At 35.4% G+C, this 20,000-nt stretch overlaps 1 protein-coding gene across 1 annotated transcript; it reads left to right on the top strand.

Moving 5' to 3' along the window:
- The first annotated feature begins 16,529 nt into the window (after positions 1-16,529).
- LOC148547435 (zinc finger BED domain-containing protein RICESLEEPER 2-like) lies at positions 16,530-17,120 on the top strand. Its single transcript, XM_088495436.1, has one exon. The coding sequence runs from the start codon at positions 16,530-16,532 to the stop codon at positions 17,118-17,120; it is 591 nt and encodes a 196-aa protein (XP_088351562.1).
- The last annotated feature ends 2,880 nt before the right edge of the window (positions 17,121-20,000 follow it).

Genomic DNA, 20,000 nt, shown 5'->3' on the forward strand with positions numbered 1-20,000 from the left:
TGGTTGCCGTCAGTTCGGGTTGAGGCGGAAAGGACTCTGTGACGCGTTTGAGTTATGGAATTTGCGTTTTGAGGTAGGGGCGCTTTCCAAAAACTATGTTTTGTGTATTGGAATTTTTACATATGGATACTGGTGCGAGATATTGTGTATTTGGTGATTGTATCTGCTTTATGTATTATTTGATTAACTCGAATGACTATGGATGTTGGTTTGGCTGAATTGTGGTGCGGCTTTGTGAAATGTAATGTCTGAAGTTGATTCTTTAAAGATTTGAAATATGAGTTTAATCCGTTGAGGATTGGTTTGAATTGAGTTAATTATTTTGATGATGTGAAAGATAGAATACTCTTGAAAGTCAGCCTGGGTTGCTTTAATTGATTTGGTTTTGATAAATGATTTAATGCTGAACCGATTCTTTAAAGCTTTGAAAATGAGTTAAATCGGTGGATATTGAGTTGATTTTGAAATGGTTTTCTTGAGATATGCCACTGAGGCAACTGTTGGATTTAGCTTGCTTTGAATTGATTTCTGGTTTTGAGCTGTTGAAAAGGAATGAGAAACGGTTTAGTTGGGACCCGAACTGGGTGGCAAAAGTCCAAGTTTTAGGGGAGGTGCTGCCGAAATTTCTACAAAATCCTAGTCTTGTTTGAAAAGTTATTTAGAAAGGATTGGATTTGAGAAGTTGTATTATTTGATTTATTAAGAGAATAATTATATTTTCAAGCTTAATTTATTTAATGAACTTTATGCCTTGAGTTTGACTTACTTAGAAATGAACTATTTTTACCATTTGAATCACTGAAGGAAAGAATGATGCTCTAATATTGATTTCAATATAAAAAGGAGCTTTTAGTGGTTTCAAAGGAATCTAGACTTTTGATTGAGTAATTAAGTTTGAGGCATTTTGGAAGGGTTAGAAAAATGGGTTCCAAAAAGAAATCTGAAAGTGGTTTGATTCAAATGAACCGGTTCCTTTCCAAATGAGTTGATTTTTGGACCGGGTTGGAACTTGAGATTTTGTATGGTCAGTTTCATAATAAATTCAGTTTTATTTACTTGAACCGAGAATCCATGATTTTAAGAGTTTCAATGAATTTTAAGGAATTGAAATAGGTTGATCTCCCCTAAAGACTTGGAACTCTGCCGAGAAACTCTTGTTATAAAATTCCATTGTTGGATGGGTGATTTTGAATGCTTTGAAATAAATCCTTAACTTGCCATGGTTTTGGAAGTTTTGGAAAGAGAATGCCGAGAGTGGCTTTGTTTTAAAAAGGGAATTTTCCTTGAGTAAAAGTGGCTTATGAGCCCGAGGTAAATTGAGAAATGAGATCTTTAAAGCCAAGGCTGAAAAGAGTTGAAACTTGATTTCAAAGTGATATGATTTGAGAAAAAGTGATTTATGGCTCAAATGCCGATTTTACGAATTTGATGATTTTGAATGTGGAAGTGCTGTTTTGTTGTGAGCCAGAATGGCTATGTATGATTATCAATATTGGCTGGTTCTGGACTGAACCGTAAGCCGGATGGCTGAGATGGATGTTGATCCATGGATGAGAATGAATGCATGTATATGCTGAATTATTGATAATTGTGATTTTTGCACTTCCACTATTGGAGATGAGGGTTTCCCTGGGTAGTAGCAATGGCTAGCCACCATGTGCTCCAGGTTGAGACTCGAAGCTCTGTTAACCCAATGTCGTAAGTGTGGCCGGGCACTGTGAAAGGCCCGGATGAGCTCGCCCCCATAAATATTCACCAGTGATGGTGATGGATAAATATTCACCAGTGAGGGTGATGGATATGGATCATGATTATGATCAAGTTTATGATGAGTATAACTCGAGTTGGGATGCACGACAGAGGGACAGTCCAATGGTTAGCTATCAGGACTTGTCGGGTTGGCTCTATAACCGACAGATGATATCATCAGCCACTAGGGACAGGCATGCATCATATGCATTTGTGTGACATTGGTTGGGTGTGCATATTATACTTGGTTTGCCTATGTGATTAATTGCTAACTGTTCTACTTGTAATAACTGTTTGTTTGTGCTTGAACTTCCTATCTGTGTTTGCATCTGGGACTCTGTTGGATGGTGGTGATTGGTTGTTGGTTGGATTGTTTGGGCCTAGGGCCGTGGTTGGAATAAGATGAACTGATGGTTGATTTCGGTTTTGTGTTTCTGGTTTGGAATAAAATATGAAAGGCTATTTTGGTTTCGTATAGATAAACCGTTTTGAAAGGCTTTTGAGTTTTTGAGAATTGAACGGTTCTTCTTTCAGAAAAGATTTTTGACCTTACTTTTATTGTACCCGTTGTTTTTGAAAAGAGGCATAAGACGGTTATGAATCACTGGTGCGGTTATCTTCATGTATCCTATTACAGTAATTCCTAAAAACCCTCTACTGAGAACCCTTTCGAGGATGATGTTCTCACCCCCTACATTTTTCCCCTTTCAGGATATGGGCGCAGAAGTTACGAAGAGTTTATTTAGTTATTGAAATGTTCTGTATTGCTTTAGTTATTGTTTATTGTACCCTCGCCTTTATCTTGATATATTCTGTAAGAGGGATAGGGATTGTATTGGTTAATACTTGTAATATTATTTATATATATGTGTGTATATATATGGATGTACTCTTTATGAGTTATTGTAAGTTGTATGGTATCTATAGATGTATGTTATCGGATGAAAGTATTTTTGGGAGCGGTATTACGGTTTAAAGTTTTAAACAGGCTCATATTTTAGTATTAAATAATATAAGTGTCGTCGTAATGTCCAAGCTATCAGAGTCGCGCAGCCGGAAGCGTGAGCTTTGGTAGTTAGGGTGTTACAATTTAATGACCACCAAATGCACTACAAGAGAACAGAAAAATTGCGGCAAAAAAATTATCGGCATTTTTTCGAACCGCCGTGTATTGACGAAATAGCAGTGAATCTTATAGTGCTATCTATCTCCGTGAAAGACCGATCAAGATAGCGGCGATTTGGTGTTCCAACCGCCCTCAAATAGAGGTCAACCTGTGAGATTCGAAAATTGTCAATCTAGGCTATTCTTCCCGTTTTCGCGCGAACCCAAAGGGGGAAAAGGCGCGAATCACCAGTTTCTCGAATCCTTGCCGACGTATACCTTCCCTCCGTCAGTTTCAACCGTTAAATCCTTCCCCGTCACGGATTTGCTCCCTCCACCGTGTAGCTCCTGCGCACGAAAGGAAAGTGGAAAAGCACATCCATTGTTCTTTCCTCCACCGTGCAGGTTCGTGTCGTCATGGAGTCGCGTGGCTGCCCATCCGTCCTGGTGTCGTCGTCGTCATCCTTCTCCCCTTGTCCTGTTGTGCGCTGCTCAATCGCTCCTCTCCCCTCTCTAGTCCGCTCTTTCCCCTCGTCTTCGTACTTTTGTTTCAATTTATTTTATTTGCTTGTTGGTCGATTGATTTTGCTCCAATTTCATCCCTGTACCTTCTGTATTTTGGTTCCAACCCTATTCTGATAAAATTTTGCTCTAATTTCTGAACCTCCTGTGTCTTGATATTTGGATCAATGAGTCATCACTGAACAAAACTGATAAAAACAACACTTTTGTGAATTACCCAAAAACAGTTCATGCTTAATCTATATTGGAGGAGTTAGTAGTAAGTCTCTACAATTGGTTAGGTAGTTTTAGAAGTTGGGAAAAATATGTTAGGGCTGAAGTAACTGCATTGGCGGTCCTCATGTGTATAACTAGGCATAGATACAATTGTTGTAAAACTGTACAAAATGATAATACAACAACAACAACAACAACAACAACAACAACAAAAAGGCTTATCCTACTAGGTGGGATCGGCTATATGAATCAAACGACGCCATTGAGCTCTGTCATATATCATGTCTACAGAGAGACTGTTTACATGTAAATCTCATTTGACCACCTCATGGATGGTCTTTATAGGTCTTCCTCTGCCTTTCACCTCTTGTCCATCTTCCATCTCATCCACCATCCTGGCTGGGTGTTCTGTCGGTCTTCTTCTCACATGTCCAAATCACCTGAGACGCGATTCTACCATCTTTTCCATAATGGGTGCTACTCCAACTCTCTCCCTTATATCTTCGTTCTTTATTTTATCCAATCACATATGACCACTCATCCATCTCAACATCTTCATCTCTGCCACACTAAGCTTACGTTCGTGCTCCCCTTTGGCCGTCCAACACTCCGTACCATAAAGCGTAGCCGGTCTTATAGCAGTGCGATAGAATTTACCTTTATGTTTTAAAGGCACTTTTGTCGCAAATAAAACCAGATGCACTCCGCCATTTTGACCAACCTGCTTGGATCCTATAATTTACATCTGGTTCAATCTCTCCATTATCCTGTATGATGCACCCAAGATACTTAAAACTTTTAACTTTTCGTATGATGTTTTCTCCAATCTTCACCTCTATTTTAGGGTTTTCTCTTCTAAGACTGAACTTACATTCTATATATTCCATCTTGCTACGGCTTATGCGCAGACCATACACTTCTAGAGCTTCTCTTCATAAGTCCAACTTCTTATTTTAGGTCTTCCCTTGACTCTCCCATAAGGACGATATCATCGGCAGAAAGCATGCACCATGGCACAGGCAATTGGATGTGCTCTGTGAGTACTTCCAAGACTAATGTGAAAATGTATGGACTTAAGGATGATCTCTGGTGTAATCCTATACCAATAAAAAATTCCTCTGTCACACCACCTTGAGTCTTCACACTAGTTGTGGTCCCATCATACATGTCTTTAATTGCACGAATATATGCAACCCTTACTCTCTTCTTTTCTAAAACCTTCCATAAGACTTCCCTTGCCACCCTATCGTACGCTTTTTCTAAATCAATAAACACCATATATAGATCCCTTTTATTACTACGATACCTCTCCATCATCCTTCTTAACAAGTATATCGCTTCGGTGGTGGATCTGGCTGGTATAAATCCAAATTGGTTCTTTGTTACTTGTGTCTCTTTTCTCAACCTCCGTTCTATCACCCTTTCCCAAAACTTCATGGTATGGCTCATGAGCTTGAACCCTCTATAGTTTCTACAACTTTGTATATCCCCCTTATTCTTGTATATAGATACCAATGTGCTCTTTTTTCACTCATCAGGCATCTTCTTTGACCTTAAAATCTCATTAAAAAGCTTGATTAACCAGTTGATGCCTTTTCCTCCAAGGCTCTTCCAAACCTCAATCGGGATATTATCAGGTCCTACTGCCCTGCCATTTTTCATATGCTTTAGAGCCTCTTTTACTTCGAAGTCTCGAATCCTTCGATAGTTAGTCAAAGTTTTAATCTTCTTCTCTTGTGCATAACCGACCTAGGCTCGGAAGAGTCTTTCGTCCTTCATTAAATAACTTGTAGAAGTAGCTCTTCCACCTTTCAATAATCTTCTCCTCTTGAGCCAGCACCTCTCCATCTTTATCCTTTATGCACTTAACCTGATCCAAATCTCTCGTTCTTCTTTCACGGCTGTTTGCGATTCTATATATACCTTTTTCTCCTTCTTTCGTACCCAAAGACTGGTAGAGACCCTCATATGCTCTTATTCTTGCTTCACTTACAGTCACTTTTGTCTCTTTCTTAGCCGCCTTATATTTTTCCCAATTATCTACATTGTAGCATAAAGACCACTCTTTAAAGCACTCCCTTTTTTATTTTTATCTTTTCTTGTACACTCGCATTCCACCACCAGGACTCCTTGTCTCTTGGTCCTATTCCTTTAGATTCACCAAAACTTTCTTTTATTGTTCTTCTAATAACTTCTGCCATCTCCCTCCACATCTCTTTCGCGCTTCCATTTCTATCCCACTTTGCCTCTTTCTTCTACCCGTCTTAGAAGCTTCTTTGTTCCTCACCTTTCATCCGCCACCACCTCGTCCTTGGGTTCTTCGTATGATGTCTTTTCCTCAACTTTTACTCAACGCGAAAATCCATGACGAGCATCCTATGTTGTGTTATCAAACTCTCTTCTGGGATGATTTTACAATTAATGCAAAATTTTCGGTCGACTCTCCTCAACAAGAAGAAGTCGATTTGAGAGCTTGTCATGCCACTCTTATAGATTATAAGATGTTCGTATCTCTTTTTAAAACATGTATTTGCGATGAAAATGTCAAAGGTTGAGGAAAAGTCCAAAATAGTTTTACCCTCGGCATTGATAATGAATGATAATATTCTCTGCTTTACTCTTGGCTTAAATGAAATTACTTCATGACTGTGTGGTTGAATAAAGTTAGTAGAATCCACTTTTATATTGCAAGAATATTGTGTATTCTATCAAATCTATGCACTGTTCTTTCATTCCTGGCTTGTTTTCCATCCATTCAATTCAATCAAATCTTTATATATAATCCTGCCTATTTCTGATACTCAACTTTAAATAGTTTAAGTCTGTTTTTGTTCTTTTGATTTTTCTAATGACATTTTGTAACTTTGAACAATGTTACCAGGTGTGAATACTGTAAGATGTAAATGGTATAAAGTTTTTAAGTTTGTTAAAGTCCATGAAGAATCACATATTTAAACCCACATATTTTCTAAAAAATGTCATCATTTACTCGATTACTTCATGTTGGTTGAGAAAACGTCCCTCAATTCATTGATTCCTTTCAAAAATTAGTTCCAGCATGTAAGCATCATGTTTCAGACTTGATTATTTTGAATCTCCCTTATTTGCATAGGTATGTGAACTGTGGTGGAGGCTTGCCGTATATAGCCATTCTTACTGATACACCTATTGCATAGTTGCCAATATACATGTATTGTAATGTCTTAGTGGATGCCATTTTAATTATTCAATCTTGACAAGTTTATTAGACTTTTCCTTAATGTTCTGCAGCACTTCACTAATTAATTAATTTATTTTTTAATTTTTTTAATTCCTACCTACAGATACGGTCAAGCATTTAAGGTGAATTGGGCATATGCCAATAGCTGTAGAGAGGATACTTCAGGTTACTCTTAAGCGCACACAATTTATATTTCTTTGACTTAAGATGATTTTCTTGTGTTCCTTTCTGGGGGAGTTCTTTTTCTTTTTTATTTTTAGTTGTTTATTTGTTTTCATTTTATTTTAAAATCATCAGGGCACTATAACATTTTGTTGGTGATTTGAGTCCAGAGGTTACTGATGCGACTTTATTTGCATACTTCTTAGCCTATCCTAGTTAATGATCAGATTAATGATCTATATTTTCATATTGTCTCTGAAACTGGTTAAAAGAATTCTATCATACACTAATCAAGTATGCTTTATGATAAACTTAGAACAATTAAGTACTATTATAGCCTTCTCCTCTAGCTGACCTCCCCTGTTTTCTCCTAAAAGTATACACTTCACTAATTCAGACTTTGTTTTCCTTCAATATAAAAGGCACTAGGCATGAATTTATGATAGAAGTACTGCTTTTGACATTCCACTTGCACTAGGCACTAAAAGTTGTTTGATATAGACAACTTTCAATTGTACAAACGAAATGCTCACTTTAGTCGATACTGTCCTAGTTTTTGTGCACACTTAAGAGTTTTATTTTTCTTTGGGTACAATGCTTATGCCCATATTTATTCAGTTAGCATAAATTGTGTGATTATCTCTCAGAAAAACATCTGATTGTTTATTTCATGAATTTCTTTCGGGAGCCAATAAGCTTTTCTTATAACTTGATTTCTGCATTGACAATGCTTTTTAAATCAGAGATTTGCACAATATTTTAACCTAGTTATCTTGCTTAGAATCAAATGACTGGTCTTTTTCAGGGCTGGCAATTTATGCCTAATTCAATTACTTGGTTGAAAATAATGTTTGATAGAAAAAGAAGTTCAAAAAAGAAGAGAATTATAAAGACTCTAGGTTAGGATGTCCTCTTTCAGAAAACAAGTAAAAAATAAATTTCCAAAACTAGTAAAACAAGATGGAGTAACAAATGCACAACAAGATGAGTCAAGAACCTTATTATAGACAATCGACTGATACACTGAAAATTTCAAGCATGTATAGCCAATTTCCTCAGAGAATTGCAAAACCTCTAGGACAACTTGTTAGCATCTGAGTCGAGATTCCCTTTAATATATGATATTTTCTGGGTCTACATTTTTTGCCAGCTGATGTGTGAAGAATTTTGTTTAATGTTTTTGGACTTGAAATTATTTATTTAGGATGTGGTTCATGAAATTATTTGCTTTGTGATTAATCCTTTCAATCACAACTAGTTGAACTTGTATTTATGGCCCAGTACAATTTCATGAACTTGATCATGATAAATAATTGGAGTTATTTGATATATATTTAACATAATGTGATGTGGATAACTAATTTAGTTGTTGTGATAAGATAGTTTGAGTTGGATGTCCATTTTTTACAAGGCTCAAGTTTCCAAAGAGAATCTTATTTAATGTAGTTTGAAAAATTACTATCATATACGCCTATAAATAGAGGCTCTTGCCTCTGAGAAAAACACAGCAATAATAAAGCAAATATTTTCTTTTTTCACATACTACTAATATAATATTAATATATTATCTTTATAGTAGTATAGTAGTATTGGTAAATACTGATAGTAGTGTTTTTCTATTTATACTTTATTTTATTACTTCTTATTTATTTTACAATGTGTTATCAGCACGAGACTCTGATCAAATTTTTAAGAAAACTCAGGTAACAAATTTTTATTATGTCGAAACTCTCTCATCTTGAATTTAATGCTCTTGATATATCTGGAAACAACTATTTATCATAGATACTAGATACTGAAATCCATCTTGATTCAATGGATCTTGGAGATACTATTAAGGTTGAAAATAATACATCCCAGAAGGATAAAGTCAAAGTCATGATTTTTCTTCGTCGTCGTCTTGACAAAGGATTAAAAAATGAATATCTCACATTAAAAGATCTTGCAGATCTTTGGAAAGACCTTGAAGAAAGGTACAATCATCAAAAGACGGTGATACTTCCTCAAACCCAATATGAATGGACGGACTTGCGTCTACAGGATTTTAAATCCATAAATGAATATAATTCTGTAATGTTTCGAATCACCTCACGAATGAAATTATGTGGGGAAAAAGATAACTGATCATGATATGTTGGAGAAAACTTTCTCAACCTTCCATGCCTCGAATGTGCTCCTGCAGCAGTAGTATCAAGAAAAAGGATTTAAAAAATATTCTGAGTTAATTTCTTGTCTTCTTGTTGCTGAACGCAACAATGAATTGCTCTTAAAAAATCATGAAGCGTGCCCAGCTGGCGCCGCCCAGTTTCCTGAAGTAAATGCGGCAAATTACCCCAGAAGAGGTAAATGGCAAAATTTTAGTAGCAAGAAAAATTATGGAAGGAAAATAAATTATGTTCACAAAGGATCTCACCAGAAGTGGGATAAAGAAAGAAACAATGGGCAAAGCAAATCAATTGAGGATAAATGCTTCCGTTGTGGTGGAAAGGGTCATTGGTCACGTACCTGTCGTACCCCAGAGCACCTAGTTGATCTTTATCAAGCATCATTGAAAAAGGATGACAAAGGAAAGGAAACAAATTTTGTTTCAAATGATACTGAAAATTCCACCACTCATTATGATATATCTGATTTCTTTGAGGATCTTGAAGGAAATATGGTCATTTGATCAATGATGGAATAGTTTAATATGTGAGATTGTTAAGTATTCATATAAATAAATCATGTATGAAACTTATTGTTAAGTTTTATTTTCTATATATTTAATTTTTAAATATGATGTATATAAATAATGAAATATTAATGTTTATGCTTTGAAATCATTAAATATGTCAAGTTTTAATAATAATAGTGATAATAATAAAATTTTAGTATATGACATTATGTACAGTATTTCTTAAAAAAATAATTCGAATCAAGAATTCAATTTGACTGTGTATGCATTACTACTCATTTTATTATTATTATTTGTCTTTGAAGAGAATGACAAGGATATATAACGAAGATGTTTGCCTTGCGGATAGTGCAAGTTCACACACCATTCTCAAAAGTAATATATATTTTACCCATCTTGTGCCAAAAGAAGAATGTGTTAATGCTATTATTGGCTCAGGCAATGTGATAGAAGGCTCCGAAAGAGCTATAATTTTGTTTCCTGGAGGAACAAAATTTATAATAAATAATGCACTATTATCTACCAAATCTCTGAGGAACTTGTTGAGTTTCAAAGATATTCGTCGAAATGGATATCATATTGAAACAATGAATGAGGGAAATCATGAGTATTTATGTATCACAACTCATGATTTAAACAAAAAGGTTATATTAAAAAAGTTGTCATCACTTTCATCTGGGTTATATTATACCAAGATTAGTGCAATTGAATCACATACCATTGTAAACCAGAAGTTTACTAGCCCAAATGAATTCATAACTTAGAATGATAGATTGGGTCATATGGGAACAACCATGATGAGGAGAATTATTGAAAACTCCCATAGACATTCATTAAAGAACCAGAAGATTCTTAAAACTAGTGAATTTTGTTGTGTTGCATGTTATAATACTACTAGAAATAGGGCTTTTTTGGACGAAAATTTCAAACAAAATTTATTCCATCTGAATGACTTTTTCATTTCGGACAAATTTGAGACAAATGTTGAACAACTTTTAGTGGAGACATTGGAATAATATATTCTGTCCTAAATTTTGTCCCAAATTTTGGTGCCAAATTTTTTTTGGATGGCGCCAAAATTTTCATAGAGATTAGCAACATATTTTGGACAAAAATAATAATTCGTCTGTATTCCATCTGAATATGCGCAATAACTTCAAACGGATTTGAGACGCATTTTGAAAAATGTTAATTCTATCCCAAATTTGTCTATAATTAGTCTTAAATGCTTTTACTATAGCTTACCCGTCGAAATAGCTAAAATTTTTTTGCGCAAATTTGAGATGAAAATAACATCATTTGTAAATTCTATTTGAAAGTTCATCAGTTTTCAAACGAATTTCAAATGTTTATTGAAAAATTTTAATATTTAGTATAAAAATATTGTTTATATTTTAAATTAGTCTATTATTTCTTAATTTATTCTTTTAATTATTTTCATTATAATAATTCAAAATTTAAGACAAAGTGTATCTAAAAGAATCACATCTATAAAAACTTAAAAATAAATTATATCCAATCTTCTAAAAAAATAATACAAATAATAAATAACAATAAAAAATTTACGTAAAATAAAAAAATCATATACTTTTTCATATAAGATTAAGATATATTAAAAATTAAAAAAAGAAAACACAAATGAATACATCAAAGGTTTTTTGGCACCCAGCCCTTCATTTTAATCACTGCTATGAGAACCCTCGCACCCAGCCCTCTCTCCGAGCCCTTCATCATCATCACTGTTGAGAACCTTTATTACTACTAAGAGAACCCTTGCACCCATCCCTCTCTCCGAGCCCTATCTTGCAGCCCTCCGTCGCACCCTCTCTTTCGCACCCTCTCGTCTGTCGCAACCCTCGCACCCTAACCGCAAGCCTCCTTCTCAGATTCGCAACCTTGCACCCTCTCTCGCAACCCTCCATCGGCGCTGCTCCGTTGTCACTGCTTCGTCAGCGCACCCTGCATCGGCATGCCCTTCCTCAATTGGCGCTGTCTGTCGTAAACTCTAAACACCAAAGACATTGCTGCTTATTCCTTAATCGGCACTCAACTGTCACTGCCTATCCCTCAATCGGCGCTTAACCCTCACCATGAATAGTACAAGGTAACTATTTCTTCCCTCTATTTCTCTGTTTTTATGATAATGGCCATTATTTTGGTTCTCTAGCTGTGAATCTGTTCCTGTGTTGCAGATGTGAAAATGAAAATTTAAATTTTGGCATATTAAATTTAAGAATATGTTAGGATCCAATATTTTTACTGTAACATCCCGCATATTTGAAAATTTAAAAATGAATAAATTGTGATTTTATCTTATTAAGTTTAAACTTTATAATTTTAGAAATTATTTTATTAGAAATAATTAAATAGATTCGGAGATAATTTCATTTTAAACCAATTAAGATTCTTAAGTAATTTTATATAATGAAATATTTTGTATAATTTTAGTAATTGAAAAATAAGAAAGAATTATTCAATCTAATTTAGGTAATTTTTATTATGAAAAAGTTATGACTTATTTTATTAATAAGAACTCTTTATTTTTAGAAATTGATCAATTAAGAATAATTAAATTAGTTTTATTAAATATTTTGAATTAAGTTAATTACAATTTTTGTGTAATTTTTATAATTGGTTATTTCATATAATTTGAAACTAAAATTCAGTAATAGAAGTATTATATAATTTAATTTAAGAAATTTGTATTGTGATTAAATTACAGTTTATGTTATTAAATTGAGCTCTTAAAAATTAACTTATTAGGAATAATTAAATGAATTTTTGTAAATACTTTAAGTTTAAGTCAGTTAATATTTTTGTACAACTTTTATTATAATTAGTTATTTCATATAAATTGAAATTAAAGTTCTGGTGACGGAAAAATAATAAAAGGTTATATGATTTAATTTAGATAATTGATATTAGGATTTAAACCATATTTTATAAAATGTGATTAGTATGTTTACTTTATAATTTAAATTAAAAGAAATTATTTAAACTCATTGATATATTGATAAATAAAATCTTATGCGTTTTAAAAGTAATCTTTATAGTATTATATTTGATTTTTGAATTGTTATTTTATCTCAAATATTTTGTAAAATTGTTATATTACCCATGTATATTTTACTCTAATCCTAAAAATTTCTAATAAAAACCCTAATATCCTAAAATTTTCAATTTACTACCCTAAATCCCTAAACACACGTACACAACACTCAGTAAGTGAGGGAGAAAGGGAAAACAGAGAAGGGAGAAGGGGGAGCTCGAGGGGGAAGAGGGGAAGAGAGGAAGGGACGACGCGGCTGGGTCCTTACTGTCGTCACCGTTGTCGTTAAGGCGCCGAAGGAGAGAGAGATTTGCTTTGCAGAGGCGTTGAGGGAGATAGACGCGACGCGAGGAAGAGGAGCTCGTCTTTGTTGCCGCCACCGTCGTTGGGAGGAACCAAACAGGGAGAGGAGGTCGTCGTTGATGCTACTGCAGAAAGGAAGGAAGCAACGTGTGTGAGGAAGTGACGCAACAAAGGAGGAGCCGTTCCTCTGCTGCCGCTAGACTTCCTGTTTGCCGCCGAAATTCATGGTGAGTTAATCGTGCCTAGCTACCATAATCACTAGGGGTGTGCAAAAAAACTGGCTTGACTGAACTGAACTGAAACTGCATTGAAACTGTTTTAAATAAATCAGTTTTTTTAAATAAAAAACTGAACTGAAACCATAGTTTTTTATAAAAACCAGTTTATTAAAAACCAGTTTTTATGGTTCAGTTTAGTTTTAAACCAAATCAAAACTGGTTTATTGACATCAGTAACTTCAAGTCTTCAATCTTCTAAATCAAAACTGGTTTGAAAAATCTGAAAAACTCAAAAACGCTAATCTCGCCGTTTCAACCTCCTCTCTCGTCTCTCCCCTTCTACCGTCGCAACCAACCCACCGCTGCCACCGTCAGAGTCGTCGTCGTCAAACTATTCGCCGCCGTCGAACTATTCGCCCTCGGCCCTCACTTCACTCCACTCTCCGTCGGGCAGTAGGGGTGTTCCAGCGTCACTGTCCAGCCCTACACGGCGCACGCCTTCCCTTCCGTTCGCAGCGCCACCGTCCAGTCCTCCCCCTACAGCTTCCACCACTTGGATCCATCAAGGCGCCAGTCCCTTGTGCAGTCGCCGTCGTTTCTGTTCAGCCGTCTAGCCCCATCGCGGGCGCCATCTTCGCTCAGTTTCTGTCTCCTTGCTGTCGTCGGTTCCGTCGTACCCTGCATTTGGAATGGAGCTTTAAGTAATTTCTGTTTCCCTCTTCTAATTATTTGTTCTAATTTAATTTTTATATGATTAATTGTTCTTGGTGCTGTTCTAATTTCTGTTTCCCCTTCTAATTATTTTTGTTTCTGATTTTTGGATATTAGGTTGTTCTTTGGTTCTTCTAATTTTTTGTTTAGGGTTTTGGTTTTGTTCTATTTTTGGTTGTGTTCTAATTTTTATGATATTCAATTTAAATCTAAGAGATGCCTATGAATATGTAATTTAATAGCGATTGTCACAAGTGTTAACCTGCTAGAATGGATTTGGCTGCAGCTTCTTCAGGAGTCTTAGTGTAGTGTTGATTTTTGAAAAACACATCTACTGAGTCACAATAAGAAACTATATATCTGCAGTCACATTATGTAGCATGTTCATATTTACTATAAAGACATCATTAAAATACAAAGAACTGAAAATGTTGCCTAATTTTACCTACCCATTTAATTTCCACTTGTCACGAATAACCCCTTTAAGAAGGTCAGGGTCTGCACAAGTTGGCTTGCCATTAACTTGATTATAAGAACACATGACACTTGCAACATTGCCCTAATGCCCCTTTGTTGTTGCTATTCTGATCATAATATATTCACTATTTTGTAGAACAGAATGCATTGCTTGTGAGTTAGATTTCTCAATTTAATTTTAGCATCTTGGTTTAATGAACTTGGTATTTTCTTAGTAGAAACTAAGAATTTTTATTACATAGAGATGTACTAACACTAGCAACCATTTAAAAAGAGTCTGAGATGTTTATTATTGGAATGATTAACATGACACATTGCTAGTTTGATATTCTACTATGGTAAATTACATTTCATAACCTTCACGTCATTTCTTAGCATAAATGCAACATTTAATCTTTGTCTCTTCTGGTAGTTTTATCTTTTGTGAGTGGTAGATGACGTCTTCTATGCATGTATATATGTATGTTGTCTAATTGTAAACGTTGTAGTTTTTTTTGGGGCGGGGGGGGGGGAGATAAATTTCCTTGTCCTTATATCTGATTGTTGCAATGTTGCCACTTCAGAATTCTATGAAGCTTAAACTCATGTTTCTTGCTTGGGGAATAATCTTCCATTACATTTTGTTTTGCAGCTGGAATTGTAATTGAGGAGAAGAATTGGCCACCATTTTTTCCAATCATACATCATGATATTACAAACAAAATTCCAGTTCATCTTCAACGAATTGAATATGTTGCATTTTGCTCATTGTTAGGTATGTTTGCCTATCTTTTGACGGTATTGCTTTAATTTGCATTATCATGTTGTTTTCAGGCTAGCAACTCTTGAGCCATTGGCAGCATTGCTTTGTTACATTTTGACCTTAAATAAAATGTATCTATAATGTGTATTCTGCATGTTATGTTTTTGGAGGTGACATATGCTGATCATATTCAAGTATTTCTCCTAATGTGTGTGATGAGTTGCTTATGAGTTATGATTAGTGTAACACTTTCTAGTGCTGTATTATTTTGTGTGTTCCTGAGGCAAATATAATTGCCGTGTTAGATACTTAGATGCAGGGTATCATTAACTTTAGCATTTCAGACACTTGCAGCTTTAGTTAGATACATGGTTCTTTTGTTTCTGATATGCAACTATCCTATATACTTTGTTGAAAAATAAAGGACCAGCCATAGTTTGTTTCGTTTCTCTTTTGTAGCAATTTTCAAGAAGTAAAGAAAGGAATTTTCTGTCTCTGTATTTTTGCTTAAGGTACCATGGTAAAACTATATGCTAGATGTAGTTATTGTAAAACAAATATATATATATATATATATATATATATATATATATATATATATATATATATATATATATATATATATATATATATATATATATATATATATATATATATATATATATATATATATATATATATATATAGGGTATGTAGTAACTACAAAATGAAAATGAATTTTATTATTAAATTGAGAATCTTAATTATGTTCAACGGACAGGAATACATACAACAAATTTATTATTCAACACATTGGGCTGCCAAAGATGTCTGAGAGAGAGGAGCATTCAAATCCTGCTGTTTCTCTTGCTCATCCCTCATTACCTCCTCAACCTAGTGGATCTTCTGGGCGTAAGAATCGATCAGAGATATGGGAACATTTCATTCCAATCGAAGGGATAGAGAAGTATGCAAGATGTAAAAGCTGCAACGATCAAATAAAATATGCGGGGGGAACAAGTGCTATGCGGCAACATTGGAAGCGATGTTTTGAATCGAACAACGAACAGAGCAAGAGACAAAGGATAGAAGGGGGAACAAGTGGTCTTATAACCTCACCGAGTGTTACAAAGTTTGACCAAGCAGTAACTCGAAGTATCCTTACTGAGATGTTTGTGACTGAAGAGCTACCTTTCTGATTTGTAGAAAGAAATGTGTTTCGAAAGCTCTTGCATAGCATGCAACCTAAGTTTAAAATCCCTTCGCATACTACATTGGCCCGTGATATACTTTCTTTTTATGAAACAGAGAAAATGAAGTTACAAAGTTATCTCTCTCATCATTGTCAAAAAGTGTGCCTTACAACTGACACTTGGACGACATCGAGTCAAAATTTGACTTATATGTCTCTAACGGCACACTTTATTGATAATGATTGGAAGTTGCAAAAGAAGATATTGAATTTTTGTCGGGTTGAGGGTCATTCAGGAGATGTACTTGGTAGAGCTATTGAAGGTTGTTTGGATGCTTGGAAATTGCATCAAGTTTTTACTGTAACGGTTGATAACGTAACTTCTAATGATGGTGCAATTTTATACTTGAAAAAGAGATTAAATGCATGGAATAGTCTTGTTTTAAAGGGGGACTATCTTCATATGCGTTGTTGTGCTCATATCCTAAATTTGATAGTGAAAGATGGCTTGAAAGAGATTGATGATTCAATTACAAGAATTCGCAATGCAGTCAAATATGTCAAGTCATCTCCTATGAGATGTGAAAGCTTCAAAGCGTGCATTGAGCGGGAGAGCATCAATTATAAAGGGGTTGTTTCTTTGGATGTCGAAACTCGGTGGAATTCGACATATTTAATGTTGGAGGCAGCATTTAAGCTTCGAGCAGCGTTTGATTTACTTGAGTTGCAAGATGATAAATATATTAATGAGATGAGCAAATCTTATGGTGTGCCTACAGATGATGATTGGACTTATGCATAGTCAATTTTACCATTCTTGAAAATATTCTATGATGCTACATTGCGCATTTCTGGGAGTTTGTATGTCACTAGTAATAAATATATGAAAGAAGTCTTTAGCATCGGAAGAAAAATCAAGTTGCATTATGAAAATACTGATTTGAGCATAAGATTAATGGCGTCCAAGATGCAAAGGAAATATGATAAGTATTGGGGAACTCCAAATGTCATTAACATGTTGTTGTTAATTGCAATTGTGCTTGATCCATGTCACAAGTTGGATTTTGTAAATTGGATTTTGGATGAGTTATTTGGTGTTGAAAAGGGAGGAGAACTCAAGTCAAAATTGTTTACTTGCTTGAATTCCCTTTATAATCACTACCAAGGCAAAGAAGATGAATCTCAAAATAATCAAGATGCAATGATCAATGAAGAGGATGAAGATGATATCCTGAATATTTATTTGCAATCAACTGGACGTGATTCAGATGCTAAATCTGAACTTGACAGATATCTGAAAGAAGATTGTGAGCCTAGAAACAAGTCGGCAGAATTGGATATTTTGGGTTGGTGGAAGGGAAATTCAACCCGATTTCCTATTCTTGCACGTATGGCTCGAGAAGTTTTAGCCATACCGGTTTCTACAGTTGCTTCTGAGAGTGCGTTTAGTACAGGAGGAAGGATTATTGACCCTTATCGGAGCTCCTTGACACCATATATGGTGGAAGCTCTTGTATGCACTCAAGATTGGGTAATAGATTACCCTTTTGGACTAATTGAAAATTTTGAAGAGATTGAAAAAGCTGAACAAGGTAATATACTTTTTTTCTTATTGCTTGTTTGTTACTAATTGTTAGTTTTCTATAATTAATGAGATATTTTTTTTCTATGTAGGGAGAAATTCTTCAAGAAATGTCGGCACGCTTGATTCTCTTGAAGATGATTAGAATATTGTAATGTGCCAAAATTGTGTATTTGTGTTAGATTTGAATTAGTTTATTTTAACTTCATTTAGGTTAGTGTCATATTATATCATATTTTGAATGTTGTCATTGAACAAAAAGTAAGACTATGCTTTAGTTTACTATTATGTAAATATTTTATGATTCTTTCAACTTTTGATTTAGAGAGAGAGAGAGAGAGAGGGGAGAGAGAGAGAGAAAGAGAGAAGGAAGAGAGAGAAAGTAGAAGGGGGAGAGAGAGAGGGAGAGAGAGAGAGTGGAAGGGGGAGAGAGAAAAAGGAAGGGGGAGAGAGAGGGGAAGGGGGTGAGAGATGGGAAGGGGGTGAGAGATGGGAAGGGGAGAGAAAGAGGAGGGAGAGAGAGAGAGGAAGGGGGAGAGAGAGGGGAAGGAGAGAGAAAGAGGAGGGAGAGATGGGAAGGGGAGAGAGAGAGAGAGGAGAGAGAGAGTGGGAAAGGGAGGGGGAGAGGGAGAGAGATAGAGAGAGAGAGGAGAAGGGAGAGAGAGAGAGGAAGGGGGAGAAAGAGGGGGAAAGAGAGAGAGAGGAGAAGGGAGAGAGAGTGGGAAAGGGGGGAGAGAGAGAAAGAAAGGAAGGGGGAGAGAGAGAGGGGAAGATGAGAGAAAGAGGAGGGAGAGAGGGAAAGGGGGGAGAGAGAGTGAGAAAAGGGGGGAGAGAGAGGAGAGAGAGATAGAGGGGGAGGGTAGGGGAGAGAGAGAGAGAGGGGAAGGGAGAGAAAAGGGGAGAGAGAGAGGGGAAGGAGAGAGAGAGAAGGAGAGAGAGAGGAAAAGGAGAGAGGGAGAGAGAGGGTGTAAAAATTAGTTTTAGCCTATAAACCAGTTTAAACTGGTTTTTTTGAGGGAGAGAGAGGGTGTGAAAACTAGTTTTAGCCTATAAACCAGTTTAAACTGATTTTTTAAATTAAAACCAGTTTTATTTTATGAACTGGTTTAAACTGGTGCACTGTATTATAAACTGGTTTAAAACCAGTTTCTTATGTGACAAAGCAGTTTGGTTCAGATTCTAAACCATTTAAAATGGTTTAGTGCAGTTTCAGTTCAGTTTAGAGAAAAACTGAACCATGCACACCCCTAATAATCACCACCTCTGAACCTTATTTGCTCTGTAACAACCCTGTGCTTGCTTCTGATGTTCTCGACTCTGTTGAGTTTGCTGAAATTATCATAGTTGAAGCTTGTCACCAGAGAAGACAAGTTGTTGCGCCATCCTTTTTTATTCTGACATCGATTCTCCCGTTCAAAACCCTGTAACGCTTCCACTCTTGTTCTGTTTAGCATTGTTTCTCTGTTATATTCTTATTCTAATTACGGTAGCCAATATCTTTGTTTTAGTACTGCTGTGTTCTGCCGAAAATGTCAAAATTGTTGCTGCGAGTGTGATCATAGTTGGTGCCATTGCCTCTATCCCGGTTACGTTGGAATTGTCACTGCTGCTGCCACGATTGGGGATAAAGGGGCTTTTTGCGTCAAATAATACGATTGCAACATCGAGGTAGGGGGTTTAAATTTTAAACGGTTTTAATTTAAGAATGCCCATAAAGTTTATTGAATAATTGCAAATAGGTTGAATTATTGTGAGTAATTGATTGTTTGTGTGGATGTTGAATTGTGGCTGTGAATTGATTGAAATTGTGGATTTTGTGGAATTGATTGATCATGGGTGGAATATGAATTGTTGATGAGTGATTGATGAAAATTCTAAATTTTGATGGATTAGGTTGGATTTGTTGCTGTTGAGCTGGTTATATGATTATTGTATCGGTGATGGATTTAGTTGATGATTGATTGGAATTGGGTTTAGAGAATGTTTAAGGGATTGAATTTGAAATGTTGAATTGCTTGCTGAAAAATTCGAGTTTTGAAATTAAATGGCAACTTTAAAAGTGAACCAGCAACTTAATAGAGATTGGAATGTTATTAGATT

The sequence above is a fragment of the Arachis ipaensis genome, chromosome B8 (assembly GCF_059453495.1).
Source record: "Arachis ipaensis isolate K30076 ecotype BB chromosome B8, ASM5945349v1, whole genome shotgun sequence".
NCBI lineage: Eukaryota > Viridiplantae > Streptophyta > Magnoliopsida > Fabales > Fabaceae > Arachis > Arachis ipaensis.